The following is a 20,100-nucleotide window of genomic DNA, read 5'->3' as shown; positions in this document are numbered from 1 at the left end:
TCGGAGGGAAATTAGAGTTCACATTCCAACTGGGGTTGCGGCGGGCCAAAGAACATAGAAATAGAATGCTTGTGTGCTTGGTTCTTTCGCTGTAGGTATTTAAAGCGCGAATCCAGTATATCGTATCACATTAGGCCAGCCTTTCCCCCGTACCAACACGTATACTTCCTCCTACTGCGAGGTACGAAAAACAATAACAGTATTGATAGCACCAATGACAAGTAAAACAAAGAGCGCGCGACCGCTGAAGAATTTGCATACTGGGTAGTCATGACACCATTTATCACGCCCTGAAGCTTCGCATTGTACAATTTTATGATAAATGTCAGTATGCTGTACGCATTACTGTTGACTCAATGGTCTATGCACACGTCGCCGTGGTAGATTTTATATTGCACTTGTATCGACGCCAGGAATTAAATAAAAAGAATTATCGCGCAGCAAAGGAAGTTTCATTTTGCTGTTGTGATGTCTACAGCGCCGCCTATATACGGACCACGAAAAGCACGGCAACGAAGAATTTAGACGAACGCAAATAAACGAAAGGTTTTTAGGGCGAGCATACATACCGAGTGTTAAAATGAAATTCGTATGTGTCAGCATCTTTTAAGAGAGACAAGTGCGTTTTTGTGGCGTAGTAATGGGCGTAGCTAAATAGTGACTATCGTTGCAATTTCACTTAGTTTTTATCAGATGTACTGCTGGCCAGTCCTAAGTTAAAACAAGCCTGTGATATCAGGTTTGAAGTGGCTGCCAATCCTCAACTTCTTTAATTGTATAAACCCAATTAAGGATGCATGCGCCCGTTAAATGATTTGGGTGCCTACCACTTAAGTCGTCTGCGTAAGCAGACGACGCATGTGGTTTTCACAAAAAGTGTTCAATGTGTAATAATTTATGTAATACTACTATCTAAATTTCTTGTTATTTAGTTTATGCTATGAAAAAACGACCAACCAAGGGCAAAGTCGATGGTGGTAAGCTGTAACGGCCGGCCCGCATACAAAAATTTCACTAGAAGCTGTATGCATCAATTACTAGTTTAGATGTAACTCTACGAGATATTTTTATCATGCGTGATACGTCTTATATTTGTTCATATTATGTGAGGTACGAAAGAAGTGGTAATCAGCCACCCTTATGTATTTGCGGCGTTTTAGCCTACTCTGGAATGACGCTGGCAACAATGGAGTTAGCAATATGGCGGCGCCCAAGTTGCAGCTCACGGCATTGGCATAGTTGCGGCAAAGTAGGCTGTGGTAACAATTTCTAGGGACGGCATGCAATCCTTAGGCTCAGCTTTGATGGCAAATAGCATGTCACTTCTACTAGGCCTGGGTTCAGGCCTCACCCTGGGTTGGTTGCTGGGAGCGAGGTTCGGACTCCGCAGCGGCCTGTCGAAGCTCTTGGGCTGCTCTAGCGGGGTGACGATACGGGACACCGGCGAGGTGGGTGCTGGCGCGCTTTTGCGCTTTTGTGCCTCCACGTGTACTTAGTAGACCGTTGTAGCATAACATTGCCAATCACCGTTGTGTCCCTGACACTAAATAACCACAACTGGGCCTGACATCTGTCTGTCGTCGTGCGTGCTCTGTGTTCAGCATTTTTAAATAGAGACACGTGCGTTTTTGTTGCGCAGCTAATGGTGCCTTTCCGCGCAGCAGAGTTCATCAGCATGTGTAACTGCCCTTGCACTTTCGGCTGACTTTGTGTCTGAGGTATTGCTGGCCCTTCTTACGATTAGCATTAAGTGGCTGCCAATTTCTGAACTTTTTTGCTGTATAAACCTGATTGATTGGTAGCCAATCCGCTCCGCGAATGGAGAAAATTTATGCCGATCCTGCTAGTCAGCGTTGGTGCTACCTGCATGCACGGCGCGGATGCATGAATGCTGGCAGGTGGCCGGAGTGGTAACAGTATCTGTAAGCATTAAAGCCATGTTAAATATGTGTAGCGTACTGGACACAGTACTCAGGCGGAGTGATAGCGGTATCTGTGAGCTTTAAAGGCACACTAAATCTGTGTAATGTTCAGAACACAAAGCTCAGGCGGAGCGGTGCCGGGATCTGTAAGCATTAAAACCACGCTAAATCTGTCTAGCACCGGGGACGAATTACAACAAATGATTTGAGACCTTAGCTAAGAAAGCGTAAGAGTGGGGTTAATATGCAGAAGACGAAAATAATATGCAATAGCCTGGCAAGGGAAAAAGAATTCAGGATCGCCAGTCAGACTAACAGAGGACCCTCATCTTGAGAAGAAAATTTCCAGAAGAATAAAAACGGGTTGAAGTGTATACGGCGGGCATTACCGAATCCTGACTGGGAGCTTACCACTGTCATTGACATAGAAAAGTTTACAATCATTGCATTCTACCGGTGCTAATATACGGGGCAGAAGCATGTAGGTTAACAAAGAAGCTCGAAAAGAAGTTAAGGACCATGCAGAGAGTCATGGAACGAAAAATGTTAGGGTACCCCGTTAAAGTACAAACCCCATGCAAGCGATCTTGCAAGCGTCAAGCGACGCGATGGAGATGGCTGTCGCGTTCGCTCGTCTCTCCAGTGTTGCCGGTATGAGGGTAGCAATATAGGCGCCGAAGCTAGCGTGATGCATGCTTCGCTGACTTAAGTTGATGTGTTTTACTGTAAAAAGCAGCATAAAATATTCCTGAAAGTCTTACAGTAGGTTCTTATCCTTGCACGTATAAGAATTCAATCGTTTGCTCATTCCGTGCGACAATCGGAAGATGTACATCCAGTTCCGGCTTCACGCTATTGGCTAGTCGCTCATAGCAGTTCCGGGCTACGAGCGACGAATTCTAGATTTTCAGAACCGAGCAATCGCGTGACAAGACCGAGCGATCTGTTCGCGCAACGGCCCGATCCGTCGCTGTCGCGCACAAAATCGCGCTCATGGGGTTTAGCCTTAAGAGGTAAGAAGAGAGCGGTGTGGATCAGAGAGCAAACGGGGATAGCCGACCTTCTAGTTGACATTGCCATGTAATGCGTGGAGTAGAGAAATGGTGGGCCACTAGACTTACAGAATGAGCACTAACGTAAGGGGAGCACCATAGAGTTTCTCACTACATTACCTAGAGGGAAATCTGGTGCTGCTGCGCTGTGGTATGCATGGGAATGCCAGTATATTGTGGATTCGGATTGGCATCGTTCTCGTAGAGACAGGACACCTTGAAGACGCGCTTGGCAAGTACCGTTCCGTCTGCCACAATGGTTCATTTTCTACTAAAACAGCACTTAAAAAGCTGTTTTAGCTTTATTATTACGCAAAAACATGTTTTGTTTAACTATGAGAACTTGTTATTGTGTGTATGACTGCATGTTACGTAAAAAGTATCAGCGGGCCGCTAAAGTTGGAAGACAGACGACGAGGTTCGCGCTCGCTTTGAAACAGTTGGTCGTCTGTTATTGCTTTTCTTCGCTTGGTCATGCATTGTGGGTGAGTAAAGATGTAATATGCGTGAACGGAAACATTTTATGAAGATTTTACTTTGAGAACGCGTTATTTGTGTAGCCATATCCACGTTTTAGATGAAGCCTCTTACAACACCAGCCAACACGAGCCTCGCAGGCACATACACCGTCATTCCCATGACGGCACGGTGCCCCCTTAAGTAACTGCCATAGACAATGGCGCCAGATTACCCTCTAGGTATTATAGTGAGAAACTCTATGGGGAGCACAGTCGAGGATGGCAGAAAACTAGGTGGGGGGATGAAATTGGGAAATTTGCTGGCACAAGTTGGAATCGGCTAGCACAAGACAGTGGTAATTGGAGATTGCAGGGAGAGGCCTTCATCCTGCAGTTGACTTGAAAGATGATGATGATGATGATGATGATGAAATCTGCGTAATATACTGAACATGGAGCCCAGGTGGGAAGCCAAATTGAATTCATAGAAAGGTGTGCAAGCCGTTTGGGTCATTCAGACTGTGTTACTCACCTAATCGTGTGGCATGTTTAGCTCGTAGAGCTTGACCTGACCAGTCGCCCCCTCGTGAGTTGTGAAGCAAATGCAAACCCATGTCAGTCAGTCTCCCAGTACGCCTTCCCCCCACCCCATTTTATACCCATGTCATTACAGCCCCCTCCAATAGAGATAGGAAAAAAAAAATAGAGCCCGACAAGTGACTGGAAGCGACCCATTCTGCAAGCAACTCGAGCAAGACAATCCTAAATAAGCTTATCATTTACTATTGTGCACGCATGGGCTGCTATTCGTCGGTTGCTATTAGTTGCTATTAGGTCAGCTGGGGTGATAACTGGGCATGAGGCGATGCACAATAATATTTATGATAATTGCTGTAAAACAATTTCCAACTTTGTTTCTTATTAAACAAAGATCCCAAACAAAGGCTTTGCGACGAAGTACGAGGGCTACAGGTGGGTATGGGACTTGAGTTCGGTGATGCTGCTGTGGTATGAGTACAGTCAGAGGTGATGAGCTAACGTTTTGACGAGGTTAGATTGGCCAGGGTTCCAAGTGGTGCATGTGTTTTAAAATTTCGGTCTCAATAATTATGGTGTTTTACATGCCAAAACCACTTTCTGATGATGAGGCACGCTGTAGTGGAGGACTCCGGAAATTTCAACTGCCTGAGATTCTTTAATGTGCACCTAAATCTAAGTACACGGGTGTTTTCGCATTTCACCCCCATCGGAATGCGACAGCCGTGGCCGAAATTTGATCCTGCGACCACGTGCTCAGCAGCCCAACACCATAGCCACTGAGCAACCACGGCGGGTCTGTCTGAATAGCATTTGGTAAGCTAATAATAATAATTTTACATGAAGAGGAGTTATAGACGTGTTACGGTGAAGATATACGGCACTGTTATGATTGGCCTGGACTTCGACCTATCAAGTGTGGGAAACATTCCAGCGTGCTTTCCCATGTCGAGATAATTTCCCTCATCCCCGAAAAAAGTGTTGCCCCTCTTTGCCCTGAGCAGACACAAAGGGGAGACCGAAAGGAGAAGATACGAAGGGGAAGACGTCGTCAACTTCACAACCTGACAAAGGCACTGACACTTCCACAAGTTTCCCTAGGAGACATCGACTACAACAGGACCGTGAGGAGTTATTTAAGGCCATCCTAGCGCCCATGTTAGGCAAAACCACTAGAAACTTGGATACAGTCACAACCACGTACCAAAGAAGTGAATACATTCGTGCTATATTTTTTTTTCATAATCATGATGGTCGCCTTCATCACTGTCTCCTGATCCTTTCGGTGAAGACCAACCTCACACGTTCGAGATCGTACCGGTACACTCAAGGGCACAGTTATTGTTGGCAATATTGGTTAAAGGGTGGGATAAAGATGGAAAGCAATACAATTAAGTCCCTAACTGCCTAGATCATCATCATCATCAGCCTGGTTACGCCCACTGCAGGGCAAAGGCCTCTCCCATACTTCTCCAACAACCCCGGTCATGTACTAATTGTGGCCATGCCGTCCCTGCAAACTTCTTAATCTCATCCGCCCACCTAACTTTTTGCCGCCCCCTGCTACGCTTCCCTTCCCTTGGGATCCAGTCCGTAACCCTTAATGACCATCGGTTATCTTCCCTCCTCATTACATGTCCTGCCCATGCCCATGAAGCTGGTTGGTCAAGGAGTTCATGATCGGGGCAAACAAGAAACCACAGAAAGCCGCCATCGAGTGTGTCTCCTCTTGACGCTAGCCCACATTATTGATGGAATACACACAGAGCTCTTGAGATGTAGCTTATTTAGCTTGAGGCCAACTTCAGTTTCCCAGTTAAGATATAGTATGCACAAGGCAGAAGTGCCTTCATTACACAACTGCCTAGATCAGTAACAGATAAAATTTCGAAATTACAAAGGATGAATTTAGGTCTTGGGTAGCAGTGTCGGTGGTGAAACAAAACAAGACATGTCTTCCCCGAGTTTAGCGACACTAGCCACTCATGGATGCTTTTAATTGAGCGATACTGAACGGAATCGTCTTCAAGTATTCTGATGTTTCAAGAAATATTGGTGGACAGGTCATTAATTAGATTAGAGCAGAAGGCAGAGACGGCACTCTACTATGCATGCCTGGTGCAGTGGTGGTCAACACAGAATGCCAGTTGTTAGCGTGCATAACTTGAAGCTGGTTGGTCAAGGAGTTCATGATCGGGGCAAACAAGAAACCACAGAAAGCCGCCATTGAGTGTGTCTCCTCTTGACGCTAGCCCACATTATTGATGGAATACACACAGAGCTCTTGAGATGTAGCTTATTTAGCTTGAGGCCAACTTCAGTTTCCCAGTTAAGATATAGTATGCACAAGGCAGAAGTGCCTTCATTACACAATCGATGGACCGATCTGATTAAAATGTGTTCCACTTGAGCGAGAAAGTTAATTTCTAGCATCTGTAGGAACCAGAACTAATACTTAGCTGGTACATCAGATATATATATACATATATTTGCTCAAGTTGTCAAAAATTGGTGTTGAGAAAACGAAAATGGCAGCACAAATTTTACGAATCCGTAACTCTGGACACACAGCATATCACTGTTCTGTAAATTGCGCCTGTTAGAGCCTCTCTAGCGTTCAAATGTGATACATCAATTTGAAACTTACAAGAAAGTGTTACAATGCTTACGAGAGTTTAGCACAAGTCCTACTCACAGATACGAGGTATATTTCAGACCAGTGTATACCACATTTACATTATTCTGAAGCGCACCTTTCTTGGATAAGTGCATTCAAATTTGTTTGCCCGTTACAGTCTTTACTAATTGTACTCAAATTCAAAAACAAAGCCGATTCTTACTAAAGCAAAAAGCTTCATGCAAGGTAGCCAGCCACACCGCCATCGAACGGACGTTATTTCTTTTCTGCCTTGATTTGCGATCACCATTTTGCATTTTGCTGTACGTGTGGCATCTCTGTAGTACATTAGATGGAACTGAAGATGATTTTGTGTGGTCGGTAGGCAGCGAAAAAGTGGTGTCGTCAGACTTCGAGAGCATCTAGCTGCCAAGATTCAGCTGTGTGCATGTCTGTGTGCCTTTGTATGTTCCATAAAATTGTTTCTACAACTGTACGCGTCAACTCGGGTTGCGTTACTTGATATGCATGGTAGAATTGACACTAAGTTATTTTTTCAGATATTTGGGTAACTGCGCGTTAAAATCGGGTGCATAGTAGAATCGTGCAAATGAATTAATATACCAGTTTCTTTTTCCACTTTGCGTATATTACTAGATGGAGTTTCCAGAATTGTAATATCGTTTTACAGTGTTCGGTTAGATTTGTAAACTTGATACTTCAGCTTTCTGCAGTTTCGAAATCTTCAAGAGCTTTTTATAAAAAATATACATGCCATAAATTGAAAATCCACTTGCCATAGTTACTTTTTTTTATAGACCGTAGACTTTTTTTTTGCAAACTTTGTTTTATTGCAATGAACCTCACCAAAATATGTCTAGTGGTTGCCATGGAAAACGATTTATCCATTCCCTTATATTTAGATAGGAGTTTCCAATCTAAAGAACACGTCAGAAATGAGCAAGACAGAAGCATAGCAGTTTGGGCGAGCTGGTATGTCATGGCTTTTTAAGCTTGTAGCACAGCTCAGAATGAGAAAAAAAGAAGGTGGAAAGGGTAATGAAAAGGAACGGAGAACAGGGTTATTGCCAAGCGAGTAAATATTTGTGTGACGTTTTCTGCCCCTAAGAAGCTTATGAAGATTTGCAAGCTCCCTAATCTGAATAAGGAGGCTTCTCTTAGCTGTGATAAGAATCATAAAAAAAGTTTGTTAATTGCACACATTGTGTGGTTTATTGTTTTCCACTCAAGTGCGGAGAAAATTACGTCGGTCAAACTGGCTGATGTCTGAATGATAAGCTGCGCGAATATAGTTACAATACTAAGAATTGCATTACAGCTGGGGGGTTTCTTGCGCAGCACTGCAAAACATGTGGTTGCAAACTTTTTTTAGAAGAATGCATCATTCTAGGTCGTAGTCATAATTGGCTTACAACAGAAATCATTGAAGCAAAAGTTATCATAGGTCTTGGCCATGCATGTGTAAGCTCACCTTCATTGTCGTTATCAGCAATGAATTGGCGTATCTTGGACTGCCGCCACAGTCTGTCTGAATGTTTTTTTTTTTTTTCACATGGTTACTTTTTGTGTTGCTTGATTTTGTGCTGTTTTCTTCTTATGTCACATGGTTTGCTGAGTGTATAAGTAGCCTTCTGTGTCAGGAAATAAACCATCAGTTGGAAGTTAGCACTCACCCTGTTCTCCGTTCCTTTTCATTACCCCTTCCACCTTCCTTCATGAGCAGGACAGGCTGTCAGCTAAATTTCCGTTCGCATAAGCAGGGACAGTACAAATATGAAACAGTACATGCTGTGTGTTTATAAACCGAAGTATTGCAGGTGTTTTACAGAGCAGCTGTTAGCCTCTAATTGGTAGGGATTTTTTGTGGGCTCGTTCTGTGCTCGATGGGTGGGTGGGTGGGTGGATGGATGGATGGATATGGATGGATATGGATGGATGGGTAGGTGGGTAGGTGGGTGATGGATGGCTGGATGTGTGTGTGTGTGTATGTGTGTATGTATGTATGTATGTATGTATGTATGTATGTATGTATGTATGTATGTATGTATGTATGTATGTATGTATGTATGTATGTGAGCGTCTCCTTTGGAATGTAGTGGTGGGTTGCACCACCAAACTCTTGCTATTATACTGCCTAATCCTACCTAGGTTAAAGAGAAGAAGAAAAAACCATGATGGACTCCCACGACCAAATTTTCTGACCCCCTATTGTGAACTTTGCTTTTGTACGTCTCCGTTATTTGTTGTTTCCTTACTTTTCTTCCACCAGTCTTCCAATCGCCTCTCACTAATCTCTATTGTAGACATGTTTACTTTTCCCTTCTCTCGCTGAACCCAAGTGCTTCAAGGAGGCCAGTGATGCCTAAATCGACCGCTGGGCAGATGTCTTCACATTCTAAGAAAATGTGCTCCATAGTTTCCCTAGCTTTACCGCTGCAAGCACATGCTTCTTCTTCCTTCTTATCTCTCGCTTTATAAGTGCGTGTTCTAAGGCATCCTGATCTCGCTTCGATAAGTATTGAGCTTCCCTTTGAGTTATCATAAATTGTTTCTTTCCGGATTTCGTTTTTTCGTCTTAAGTAGTTACTCATGGCAGGTTTCTTTTCCATTGCTGCCACCCATGAGATTATTTCAGCCCCTCTGACTTTCCACTTGACATTCTTTGTTGCTGTGTGCTCACCCTGCAGGCCGCATATTTACTGTTAAGCTTCCTAGTTATTTTCCTCCACTGTGTATCAATGTTTTTCCTGCACAGATACCTCAACACTCTCCTAGCCCATTTACTCTCTTAAATATTCCTCAGTTATTCTTTATAATCAATTTTACTGTTAACCTCCCTCAGTTCAATACCAGTCCAGTTACATCACCCTGCACAGCTTCGTTTGTAGTCTTCCCATGAGCACCCAGTGCGAGGCGACCCACTGACCTTTGGTTCCCGTCGAGTCCTGATTGTACCCCTGATTTAAAGCAAACAACCGCATTTCAGAAAGTAAGTCCTGGAACCATTGCACCTTTCCACATGCCATGGAGCACCTCGTACCTATTGTATCTTCATAGAACTCTGTGCTTCATTAAGGCTGCATTTCTCTTCCCCTTTGTTATTGTTTTTTCCTGTGTTTCCATTTATCGATTGCCTTCGTTTATCCATATACCAAGGTATTTATATTCTGTTATCCGAGGTATTTCTTGGCCCTGTATCACCACTGTCTGTTCACTGTTTTCATTGAATACCATAACACCTTATTTTGTAACACTAAATTTCACACCTAAATTCTCACCTTCCTATCCATAGATATTAGCCAGACATTGCAAATCACTTTGCTTGTTAGCTAGCAACACAATGTCATCCGCATAAAATAAACCTGGAAGCTGCTGCTCTACTACTGTGCCCGCCTGTTTGTATGAGAGATTAAACATGCTATTACTTCCTTTTAGCACCCTCTCCATCCTCACCACGTGCATCATAAACAGCAGTGGGGATAAAGGGCACCCCTGCCTCAGCCCCTTGTTGATATCAACTTTCTCCTCGCTCCTCATCCCTCCCCATTCAACGCAAGCGGTATTTCCTAGGTAAATATCTCTCAAAAGCTGTCGACAATCGTCGCCTAAGCGTTCCCCTTCCTCAAAATGTTGCGGTCTACGTTGTCATACACTCCAAAAACAGTACCGCCGCCTAGCGGCCACTCAGATCTCAAACGGCAGCTGTAAAAGGGCTTTGTCACTGAGTTTCCGTGCCACAGAAATATGTTTTCTCGTATCAGGGGTGGGGCTCCCGCGCCAATTGCACCATTTTGATAGAAGTGCAAATTCCTGCGCCAAACCCAGAAAAATCGACTGAAATTGTGCGACGCTGCGCCAGAACGGCTTCGGCACACGTGCTCCAGCAGTGACCGCGAACGGCGAGCTGATTCGTTGTCCGAAAAAAGTGCAGCTGTTCACATTACGTATACCGCGTGACGGCGCCCCCCGCAAAGTTTCTTGCAATTTTCGAGCTCTGGACTTGGCGCTTCCGGCAAGTAGCCGGCGCGTCAACACGGAAAACGTTGTAACAGAAGCAGACGACACTGGCTGTGTGCCAGAAGTGCATGTGTAGTGATAAATTGTTGTGTATTCTCTTTCTCCAAATTTTTTTATAGAAACAAATTAACCAACATTTCAAGTATTACGAACAATATTTGTTCAGCGCAAAGCTGTAAGAACTATCGATGGCGCGACCTAGGTAGCCAATCAAATAGCTCGCCCAAGTGACGTCAGTTGGGCTATGTCTATTGAAGGGTAGCCGCTGAAACCTCAGAGGACTGCCGCCGCTGCGATCGGTTGCAGTGCACATCTTTAAAACCTTATAATAAATTACACGCTTTACGCGGAACGCTTAGATATCTCACTTAATTATCAGGACTTGCCCTAACGACTTGGTGCGTTTGCACAACATCTTAAAAGTCGTATTGGCGGCGAGGAGTTACGGAGTCGCCATCTATCGGAAGCGCCTCGCTGGCGTAGTATGAGGGATCACGCGGCGCGCTCCTCATAGGTTTTGCTGTCAGCGCTCACTGAAAACAGCACGCGCGAGCTCTCCCGGATATTTCTGTAGGTACTTTCGAAATGAGAGACGTTTTTTACTGTCTAAATAATAGTTTTGGGCAAACTGAAAGCACACAATCGTTTACAGACGCTATCGCTTTACCGAATACGTACAGTGAACGCCACTGTGCGCGGTCGCCGCGATGAAGTCTCCCGAACCGGCTTCTTGCGTGAAAGGTAGGTAAACGCTGAGAGCGAACTATGTGAAATATGTTCTTATAGTGTTTGTATAACTAAATGGAGCGCAATAGAACGACTCAATGCAGCGATCGCGCAGATTCGCAGCGACCGACTGCGCGTCTGCACGCTTGTCCGCGCACTGTTTCGCTTTCTCCGCACGCGCGTTTTCGCACCGTGCCATGAGCTTTAGGCCGCAGAATATGAGCATTTGACAGTATACAAGCAACCATTGTTGCGTGGGCGCTATCAGAGCTTTTCAAAAATAATTTCATTGTAGAGACTTCGACGCCTACAGGGACTGTGATGTGCCGTCGCGACGATTCAATCTTTTTTTCCTTCTAAATTCTTTGACCTTTCAATATTATTTCTCGAGTTGCGTCGCACTGTATGTTTATCGGCGTTCTCAGCGTGCAATTTCCCGCTGCTCCTTTTTTGTAATCCAGTGCATTAATTCATAACACAAACATGACCATCTGCCATGCTTTTTTTAAATGTGCTTCTTACCGCTGCCTTTCCACTGCACTGAACTTGCCAGTATCTATAGCATCGACAAGTTCATAGACCAAACCGTCATGACATTAGTCGGGCAGCGGACTCGGGCGAGCGTCTCAGTGCGCGTTTTCAGAACATCGCAGACCGGGCGCCGTAGCAGAAATCTTCCTCGCATCTGTGCTTGCTGCATACCCGAGTTGTAGCCGATGGCTGTTTACCGGTTTTATGTTTAGCGAGCCAAGATTCACGCAGCTTGTCCTGCGGCTACGTGTGAATAAGGCTGACACCGGCCTCCGTTACGCGCGTCTGGCCCTGCGGCACCGAGCAGTAGCCTTCCATGTTGCGCGCCTTCAAAGGCAGCCACTACCTATTGTAGTGCTTTCAAGCGTTCTAAAGGAGACACTCGAAGCGGGAAAATTTTGTCACTAAATGAGGACCGCAGCGTACGAGGCAATTTAAGCTCGTTTTCAGCTCGCTTCGGCGTGCCCGAAGCAGCCGACGCGGCCGCTATGTCCACGTGATCCCTCCTAGCACGTCACGCCGACGGTGGCGCCAGCTTTTCCAGTGGTGGAGCTCGAGGCCAATACTTCAAAATAGCCGTTTTGAAATAAAGCGACGGTTCCTTTGGAGACATGCAGTCAGTATAGTGGCGACTATGAGGTGATGGGTGATATTTAGTAATTAGTCATTAATTAACGAAAATCATTTAATTTTTAATGCAAGTGTGCTTGTAACTGGAAAATGGAAGTTTTTTTTTCTTGTACAAGCCATATCAACTAGTTTTTTTTTTTTAAAATGCCATTACCCGCTGAACTGTGGTAGGACGAATTGAGGCTCACGGAGCGCGCAAAGCCGAATCTGGGCGACTCAAGAATGCTCGTAGACGCAACTATCCAGGCTTACGTCACCGAGTAGCAGGCATGCAGTGCTCTGGCAGCTACGCCGCTTCACTTTTGATGCATTCATCGCCTGAGCGAGCCTCGCGACGCTGACTTAAAGGGGTGGAGACATCAAAATTTTCGTTCATGCGTTTATTGATTCAAACGTTGCGTCATGCTTCAGGGAGCACGATACACACAGCGGGATTCGTATATATCCGATAAATAATTTAATAATAGCATTATTATACCGAGCGATTTCGGTTTCGGTTTCTGGGCTCTGGGGGATGCTATGACGTCACAGAGGAGGAAGCGCAACATGGCTTGGTCACATGGGCCACAAAAAATAGTGACGTAAAACGATGCTGCGTCGTCTGCTCGCGCGTACGCGTGCTCTGCCAGCACAAGTAAACAGCTGGCGATTCGAAATGCATGTCGCGATTATTATAATTATTGCGAAGAGCGACAACAACGGTAAGAAAATATTGCGGCTTGTGAGAGTCGGTGATTCATTCCGAAGCGCCGTATGCTTTAGCTTTGAAGTGAACCGGAAAAGGCCTAGCGACGATATCGGCGGCGCCGAACGATCAGAGGTGGTGAGGCTGCCGTCGGTGCCAGAGTGACCACTCCTCGGTCGCTGATTGGCCGCTTCGCCGTACGGCGGCCGCACAAATGGGTCCCGGGCCCGTCCTCTCTACGGCAAGGAAATCTCGCCGTTCGCGAGCAAAACCGCCGTCGCACGGGGGCCCGCGAACGGCAAACGGCGTGCGGCGAGTCTCCGTGCCGGTAACGTGCACGGGCCCTCACATTGAGAAAGGCCAAGCGAACCAGAGGCCGCTCCGAGCTGCCGAACTATGCTACTATGCGAGGAGAGAAGCGTACAACACGAACGCCGCATATCCTGGTCCCTTTCGGAGTCGGCCGGCTAGTGTTCCACGCAGTTTGCCGTTCGCGGGCGCCGTGCGGCGTTTGTGTTGTCCACTTCTCTCCTCTTGTGCCCGTGTCTGCACGCGTTACCCCTTCTTTGCATTAAGAAAGGATTTCTATATGCCTGTAGCTCAGTCATAGTGGAAGCTATGCTCGGTCGCTCGACTCAGCAGGCTCCGTAATCGGCATTTCATCGCTACTCATCATACGTCACGTTTTTGTGCTAGTGTGCTATGACGTCAATATTTTCGTTCCTTCTCTGTGACGTCATAACTGCCACGCTAGCGATGGGTCTCGACCACGAGAAGGAGTTTTTAATGACTTTTTGGAGCTGAATTAAAATTATTTTGAAATGTTTGCAGCGTCCAATACCTCGTTCTGGGTGTCCTTGCATACGGAAGCAGCCTACAACATGCTTTTTATAGCCTCAAAATTTGGTGTCCCAACCCCTTTAAGGATTGACGTCACCTTGAGGGTTTCGGCTTCGTGCACGCCTCAGCCTCCCAGTTTTGTGCTACTTTTGCGGGTAATCGCGTTTTTCCACATCCAAAACTTGATACAGCTTGTACTGAGGGCTCGATTCAATTTCCTATTTACGGTGAGCCCACTGGAATTTACAAAATAAAGGCTGCTTAATAGGTGTTTCATTAGCAATTACCCCGTATCACCCGTCACCCTATGGCCGCCAATGCTGACGGCATGTCTCCGAAATAACCGTTCTTTTATTTCACAACAGCCATTTTGAAATGTTACTTAAAGGCTTCGTAGAAACACTCGGTATGTATACGTGCTTGCTACAGCGGCTTCATTGTAGAACGTCGCCTTGTTGCAACACCTCACTGTATATATGATGTGTTTCATAAACGCGGCCTATCAGTTCTGCGAAACAATGTTTTGACGATTTCTTTCGCCAGTGCTTCGAGAAAAAAAAATCAATGTCGTAGTTCACATTTGTCATTTAGACGTCGCCGTCCACACGTAGATTGACGTTAGCCCGTCGGTGAAACTGCGCTTGACGCGTGCGCAAGACTCGATCGCGGGGCGGCTCGTTGATTTGGACGACATGACAGTCAGACCGTGTCCTCACACCCGCCGTGGTTGCATGCTTAGTGGCTTTGGTGTTGCGCTGCTAAGCACGAGGTCGCGGGGTCGAATCTCGGCCGCGGCGGCCGCATTTTGATGGAGTCGAAGCGCGAAAGCACCCGTGCACCTAGATTTAGGTGCACGATAAAGAACCCTAATTGGTCATAATGGTTCCGGAGACCTCCACTACGGCGTGCCTCATAGTCAGATCGTGGTTCTGGCATTTAAAGCCCTGTATTTCTATTTTTTTATGTCCTAGCTCACACCACGGGTTCCGGCTATACATTACGGTTCTGCAAACGGCGTGGCTGGAGTGAGGCTGCGCCCCAAGCAACATCCACTCGCGCATCCAGAAAAAGAACAAAGGAAAAAGCGCATTTTAATGTTCGGTAAATGTACGGGACAGCTCTTCTGAGATTTCAAGAACAGAACATCTGCACATTGATCCAATAATAATTCTTGAGAATTCGTAAGTTCACTCTTTGGCCATGATGTCATTGCCAAAAACAAGCAGGTCAAAGACATGTCACAGCCAGCTGGTGCGGGAATTTCGGAGTCGGCACACGTCTTTTGTATTTGAATTTTTTTCTGGTGTACCAAGTGCTTTCTCACAGAAGGATGGCTGTCTTTATTTGTGTGTGTGTGTGTGTGTGTGTGTGTTGTGGAAGGGAAACATGCACTAAGAAAGTCAGCATAATTCTCTTTAGTGTGCATTTAAGGTGAGCGGGGAACTCGCTGACGCGAAATCGCAGCGCGTGCTGCAGAAAAACTGCTGCCTCCGCCCGCTAGGCTGCGCCTCGATGCGCGCGCCGCCTTCCGCCGCTCCGAGCGGCGGAGGGGGGCGCGCGCATCGAGGCACCCTACACGCTAAGTTCCAGCGCTGGCTGCATTTGCAAAACAAAAAAAGGAAAACGCCCTTCTCGTTCCGACGGACTCGCAGTGCGCCGGCGCCGACAGCAGCGAGTACAAGCTGGTGCTGGTGGTGCGCGGCGACATCAAGATGGAGAAGGGCAAGGCGGCCGCCCAGTGCTCGCACGCCGCCGTGCTCGCCTACAAGCAGGCGCAGAGGGACGCGCCCGGCTCGCTGCGCCAGTGGGAACGCCAGGGACAGCGAAAGGTGGGTCATTTATTATTTTTTTTTTTGGGGGGGGGACTCGTATTCCCTCGGAAGGGGGCAGCACGTGTCGTTCGACTACTGAGGACGGTGTCGAGGGTTCAGTTCCCGGCCGGGGTCCGACGGGGGGCGGAATGCAAGAGCGCGCGTTCAGGAACACCATGCAGTGTTAACTAATCCGGATCAATCCATTAAGGCGAACTCGCCGTGCAGTTTCTGGACCTTAAGTCCCACAGTAAAATTTTTAATTTTAAAAGTGATGGTTGGTCCTTCCCGAATAACTAAGTCTCTTCGGACGTCGAGCGGTGGGTTTGGAGTGAACACGCACGAGGTGAAGTGCGCCGAGAAAGAAGCTATGACATATTAGAGTGTTTTAGAATTGGGGGCCCAAGCGGCTTGGGGACGCAAGAAAATTGCGCGCCACAAGTGCGCATGCGCAGAACCCAAGCCAGTCTTGGGTTCTTGCGTTCGCGTTAACCCAAGACCCAAAAATCGAAAACTAGCGTGGGCCCCCAAGCCGTCTTGGGCCGCCCTCGCGGGTGACGGTGATGACGTACAGCAGATGGTCGCAGAGCAAACATTATTTACTTCAACTGATTTTCGCCATTTCACGCGGGTGAACTCAGTTTTTTCGCAGCGCGACACAAGAAAACACCAACTAAGAGCACTTCGCTTCGATTGGCTTTGCTTGGCTTAGAACTGTACACTTAATTCGTAATACTAATCGGTACTAACACAGTGATTACGTTTCTAATATTGTTCGCTCTTTTTGCTCAAAAATGCATTCTATTCGTTTTCACTTGTAAGAAAAGAGGTTCCTTCTTCTTTTTTTTTTTTTTTGCTTTCAAGCACCTTTCTATTTTCCACACTGCGGCGTCCCGAGCGCTCAACCCAACGCTGTCTGCATTCGACCCAATCCTCAAACTCTGCTGCTCATCTAAACCCAAGAGCAACCGACGCAACGCGGCTTGGGGGCCCAGTGCCTTGCGCCCCCAATCCTAAAACAGTTTAACAGTTTTAATAACGGTTTAATAGGGGCCCCAAACGTTTTGGGGCCCCAAAGAAATAGCGTCGAAGCCACTGCGCATGCGCGAGACGCAAACTGCGTTTGGGTTTTGCGTTGGGAACGCTATTTCACCGATTTAGCGGGAGCCCAAATAGCGGCCCCAAAAGCTTTGCGTCAGCAAACATGGCGGAACCCATCGAAGCGACGGCTCTAACCTAGCACCAAACTGGGTTCGATTCGTGGTAACGTGTGAAGTTCGCAAGCTGGGAGAAGTGACTGCGGTTATCGCTTTCTCTCAACTAGCGTGCGTTATGAAGATTTATTCATTTGACGCCGCTGATTCCGAATTCGATTGTGGATTCTATGGCTCGTAGGCCTAACACGGCTAAGCTTGGCTTGTGAAGGCACGTAAAGTTGGTTTGCTCAAAACCAAGCGCAACTAATTGTTTGCTGCTTACAGAATAACCTCTAAATTGTAATTAAACGCGAATACACGCAAGTCACAATTACTATTCCTATCATAATATGGTATAGCTTATTTAATTATTCGTAATAGCTTTTCTTTGACGCCATAGTGGCGCTGTCAGCGCAACACGCTATCCGCAAACGCAAAACCCTATTCTATAGCTCTTCACTCCTGCGTGCCCCAACGATAACACCCGCAAAGCTCTTTGTGGCCCCAAACTATTGGGGACCCTATTCTAAATCTCGCTATTTACAGGGTAGACAAACAAAAGGACGGAGCATCGAAAGAGATATCGATGTGCAGCGTTACACTGCGCGCAAGGCAAATGCTGCAGTGCAGCAGGGGCAGCGCCCGGGAACCTCGGTGGTGCACGAGATGACACGGAAGGGAAGCGATCGTAGCTCGAGGCGTGCACTCGTTCCGCACTCAGTCCACTTTACGCACCACGGTGTGGTATGCGCGCAGCTACACGACAGGAACGCCAGTGCATGGTCGTGCGCACGAACGCTGAAAAACTGCGCTGCGTTTACAAGTAGTCTTATAGGCAAGACAAGCGTGCGAGGCACGAAGTATCATTGACTCTTATACGATTACCGCTCAGACCGCCGGTGCGAGCACAGTCTGGCATACTTATAAATTGATAAGCTCAAGCAACAGAGGAAGTGGGCGGCGACAGTTATAGGTCTGTCCCGAAAGTTATCTTTATCAACCGCTATTCAACTCCGCAGTTGACAAAGCCTATGGGTTGGACACTGGTTGGGCTCATTTTGAGTCTGGCTCTTTAGCCGAATCGGCACCCTTCTCACTCAAGCCACTGCGCACCGTTCTCTTGTCGTTTTCTCTCCCTTTCTCCCCTGAACAATCGTCATTAGAACAGCGCGTGAGTCACTGTCATGGCTCTGTTCTATGAACGACTCGCTGATGATCTGCTGGACATCATGGAAGCAGGCAGGAGTCGGGGAGGAGCGATGTGGGAGCGCGCCCGGCTTAGAGAGAGGGATAGAGAGTAAAACATCTTTATTCGGAATTGAGAGGGAATGTGGGCGTGGGAGAAGCCCTTATAGTCCGGGGTCCCTATAGGATTACGCGAGCGACGCTTTGGGCCCACTGTATCATGGTGCAGCGGACTGGGAGGTCCGTCGTGTAGGGCATCGTCCCACAGCTCTTACGGAGGGGGTAAGGGAGAACTGGCAGGGGAGAAAAGTCCGCAGTGGAGCGCTGTCGTGGCACTAAAGCCTGTTTATGCTATGGCAGCCTCTGAGCGTCTCCTGCTGGTGTGAACACCGGTCGCTAGCCGTGGTCGCGCGATCTTTGTCAATCGACGGTGTAAATGCGTCCCGAAGTTTTCCGACGTCCATCGACTGAGGCTGCAGTGTTGCTGCTTTCCTCTGTTTCTCGGCAGGTGGTGCTTCGCGCATCGACGGAGGACGAGATGCTGTCGCTGGCGAGCGAAGCGCGCGCCAAGGGCCTCATCACGAGCCTAGTGCGGGACGCCGGCCGCACCCAGCTGGCGCCCGGCACCCGCACCGTGCTGGGTGTTGGGCCGGCACCCGAGCAGGTCATCGACACCGTCACGGGACACCTCAAGCTCTACTAGGAAACCTCGCCCTCGCGGACCTCATGCGCCGACGTCATGAACAAGTGTTGTGACGCTGATGCGCGCGCATCATGCGGATGTTACTCAGGGTCGTCCAACAGCCTCAGCAGTCCATCCCTGTGCTTGTGCATCACTCATTGCAATGCTTGCCACGCTTTACGGTCCCTGGGCCTGACATTCCTCGATAGGCAATCGTGAGACTTTCGACGTTTAGCAAGCGAGACGAGTTGCAAGCCTTCGGCGGTTTTTGAGCGGAAACGTTGAAGGCAGACATCGAAGGCCGTCGTGATCCTTGCTTCAGCCCGACAGATGCTGCTAGGGACTGGCCTTGGGAGACGGCGTTAATATTGCCACGCGTTCGACCAAAGAGACGCTGCCGCTGACGCGGTGGCGACCAAGTATTGCACGGGCGCCTCCTACGTGACGTGCCATGCAACCCGTGATTATGTTTTCAGGTTCTCGAGGCCCTCTACGTTAAAACGCCTCTGGTGTACAGACCGCCGTGCTTCAAGAGGAGAAACACCGCAATCCGGGCATCTCGGGTAAGCGTCGCCGTATACCGGGACTGAGAGGAGAGGCGACAAATGCGGTGTCCTTGTTTCGTTTCGTAACTTTTTTTTCTGATGTGAACTGTCCGTTAAACTAACCAATATACCTAGAAGGAACGCTATCGAAATATTTTAAAGGTTCGTTCTCGATTCTTAGTAAAGTCACTGAAGTGACTCGTTCTGAATATATGTCGTCGTCACGCGAGATCAGAGCGTGTTGCGACACGTACTCGTTCAAGTCTCCTTCGCAATAAAAGCGCACAAGACGTTCCGAGTATGTTTGTTTCCGTCTCTGCGTTTTTCAATTCCTGCTAATGCACAGTAGTACACTTGTACTCTTTTGAAACACGTTACCAACTCAAATATACGGGACACGAGGAGTCGGAACAGACACCGTAAACTTAATGAATTCTAGCAATCGTTTAACACGCTTCTAACTGCATGAGTGACAATAAATACCGTGGTGGTCCAACTGCGCCATTTCGCTACACTTCGACTTGCCTGCTCCTGGCCGCGCCCACTCGAGTGCCGTTTGCGCCAACTGCGGAAAAGTTCGGTGTTTTCGCGTTTTCACTGCAACGCAATGTTTTCCGTCTGGTTATGCAACTACAGTCAACGATA

The 20,100-nt window shown here is 47.4% G+C and overlaps 1 protein-coding gene across 4 annotated transcripts in view; it reads left to right on the top strand.

Annotated features, from left to right (window-relative positions):
• LOC142584821 (peptidyl-tRNA hydrolase 2, mitochondrial-like) overlaps window positions 1-19,756 on the top strand; it is a 35,301-nt gene extending 15,545 nt beyond the window's left edge. For 3 of the 4 annotated variants that reach the window (XM_075695106.1, XM_075695107.1, XM_075695105.1), the window contains exons 3-4: window positions 15,689-15,865; window positions 18,737-19,756. In XM_075695106.1, coding sequence (XP_075551221.1) covers window positions 15,689-15,865; window positions 18,737-18,931 — 372 coding nt within the window. In that variant the 3' untranslated portion in view covers window positions 18,932-19,756. Of the gene's footprint in view, window positions 1-1,186; window positions 1,449-15,688; window positions 15,866-18,736 lie in introns of those variants that run through there. The other variant, XM_075695104.1, reaches the window with a different exon arrangement.
• The last annotated feature ends 344 nt before the right edge of the window (window positions 19,757-20,100 follow it).

Source organism: Dermacentor variabilis, chromosome 6, assembly GCF_050947875.1.
Source record: "Dermacentor variabilis isolate Ectoservices chromosome 6, ASM5094787v1, whole genome shotgun sequence".
In the NCBI taxonomy this organism is placed as follows: domain Eukaryota; kingdom Metazoa; phylum Arthropoda; class Arachnida; order Ixodida; family Ixodidae; genus Dermacentor; species Dermacentor variabilis.
This window is presented reverse-complemented; position numbering and strand designations above follow the sequence as displayed.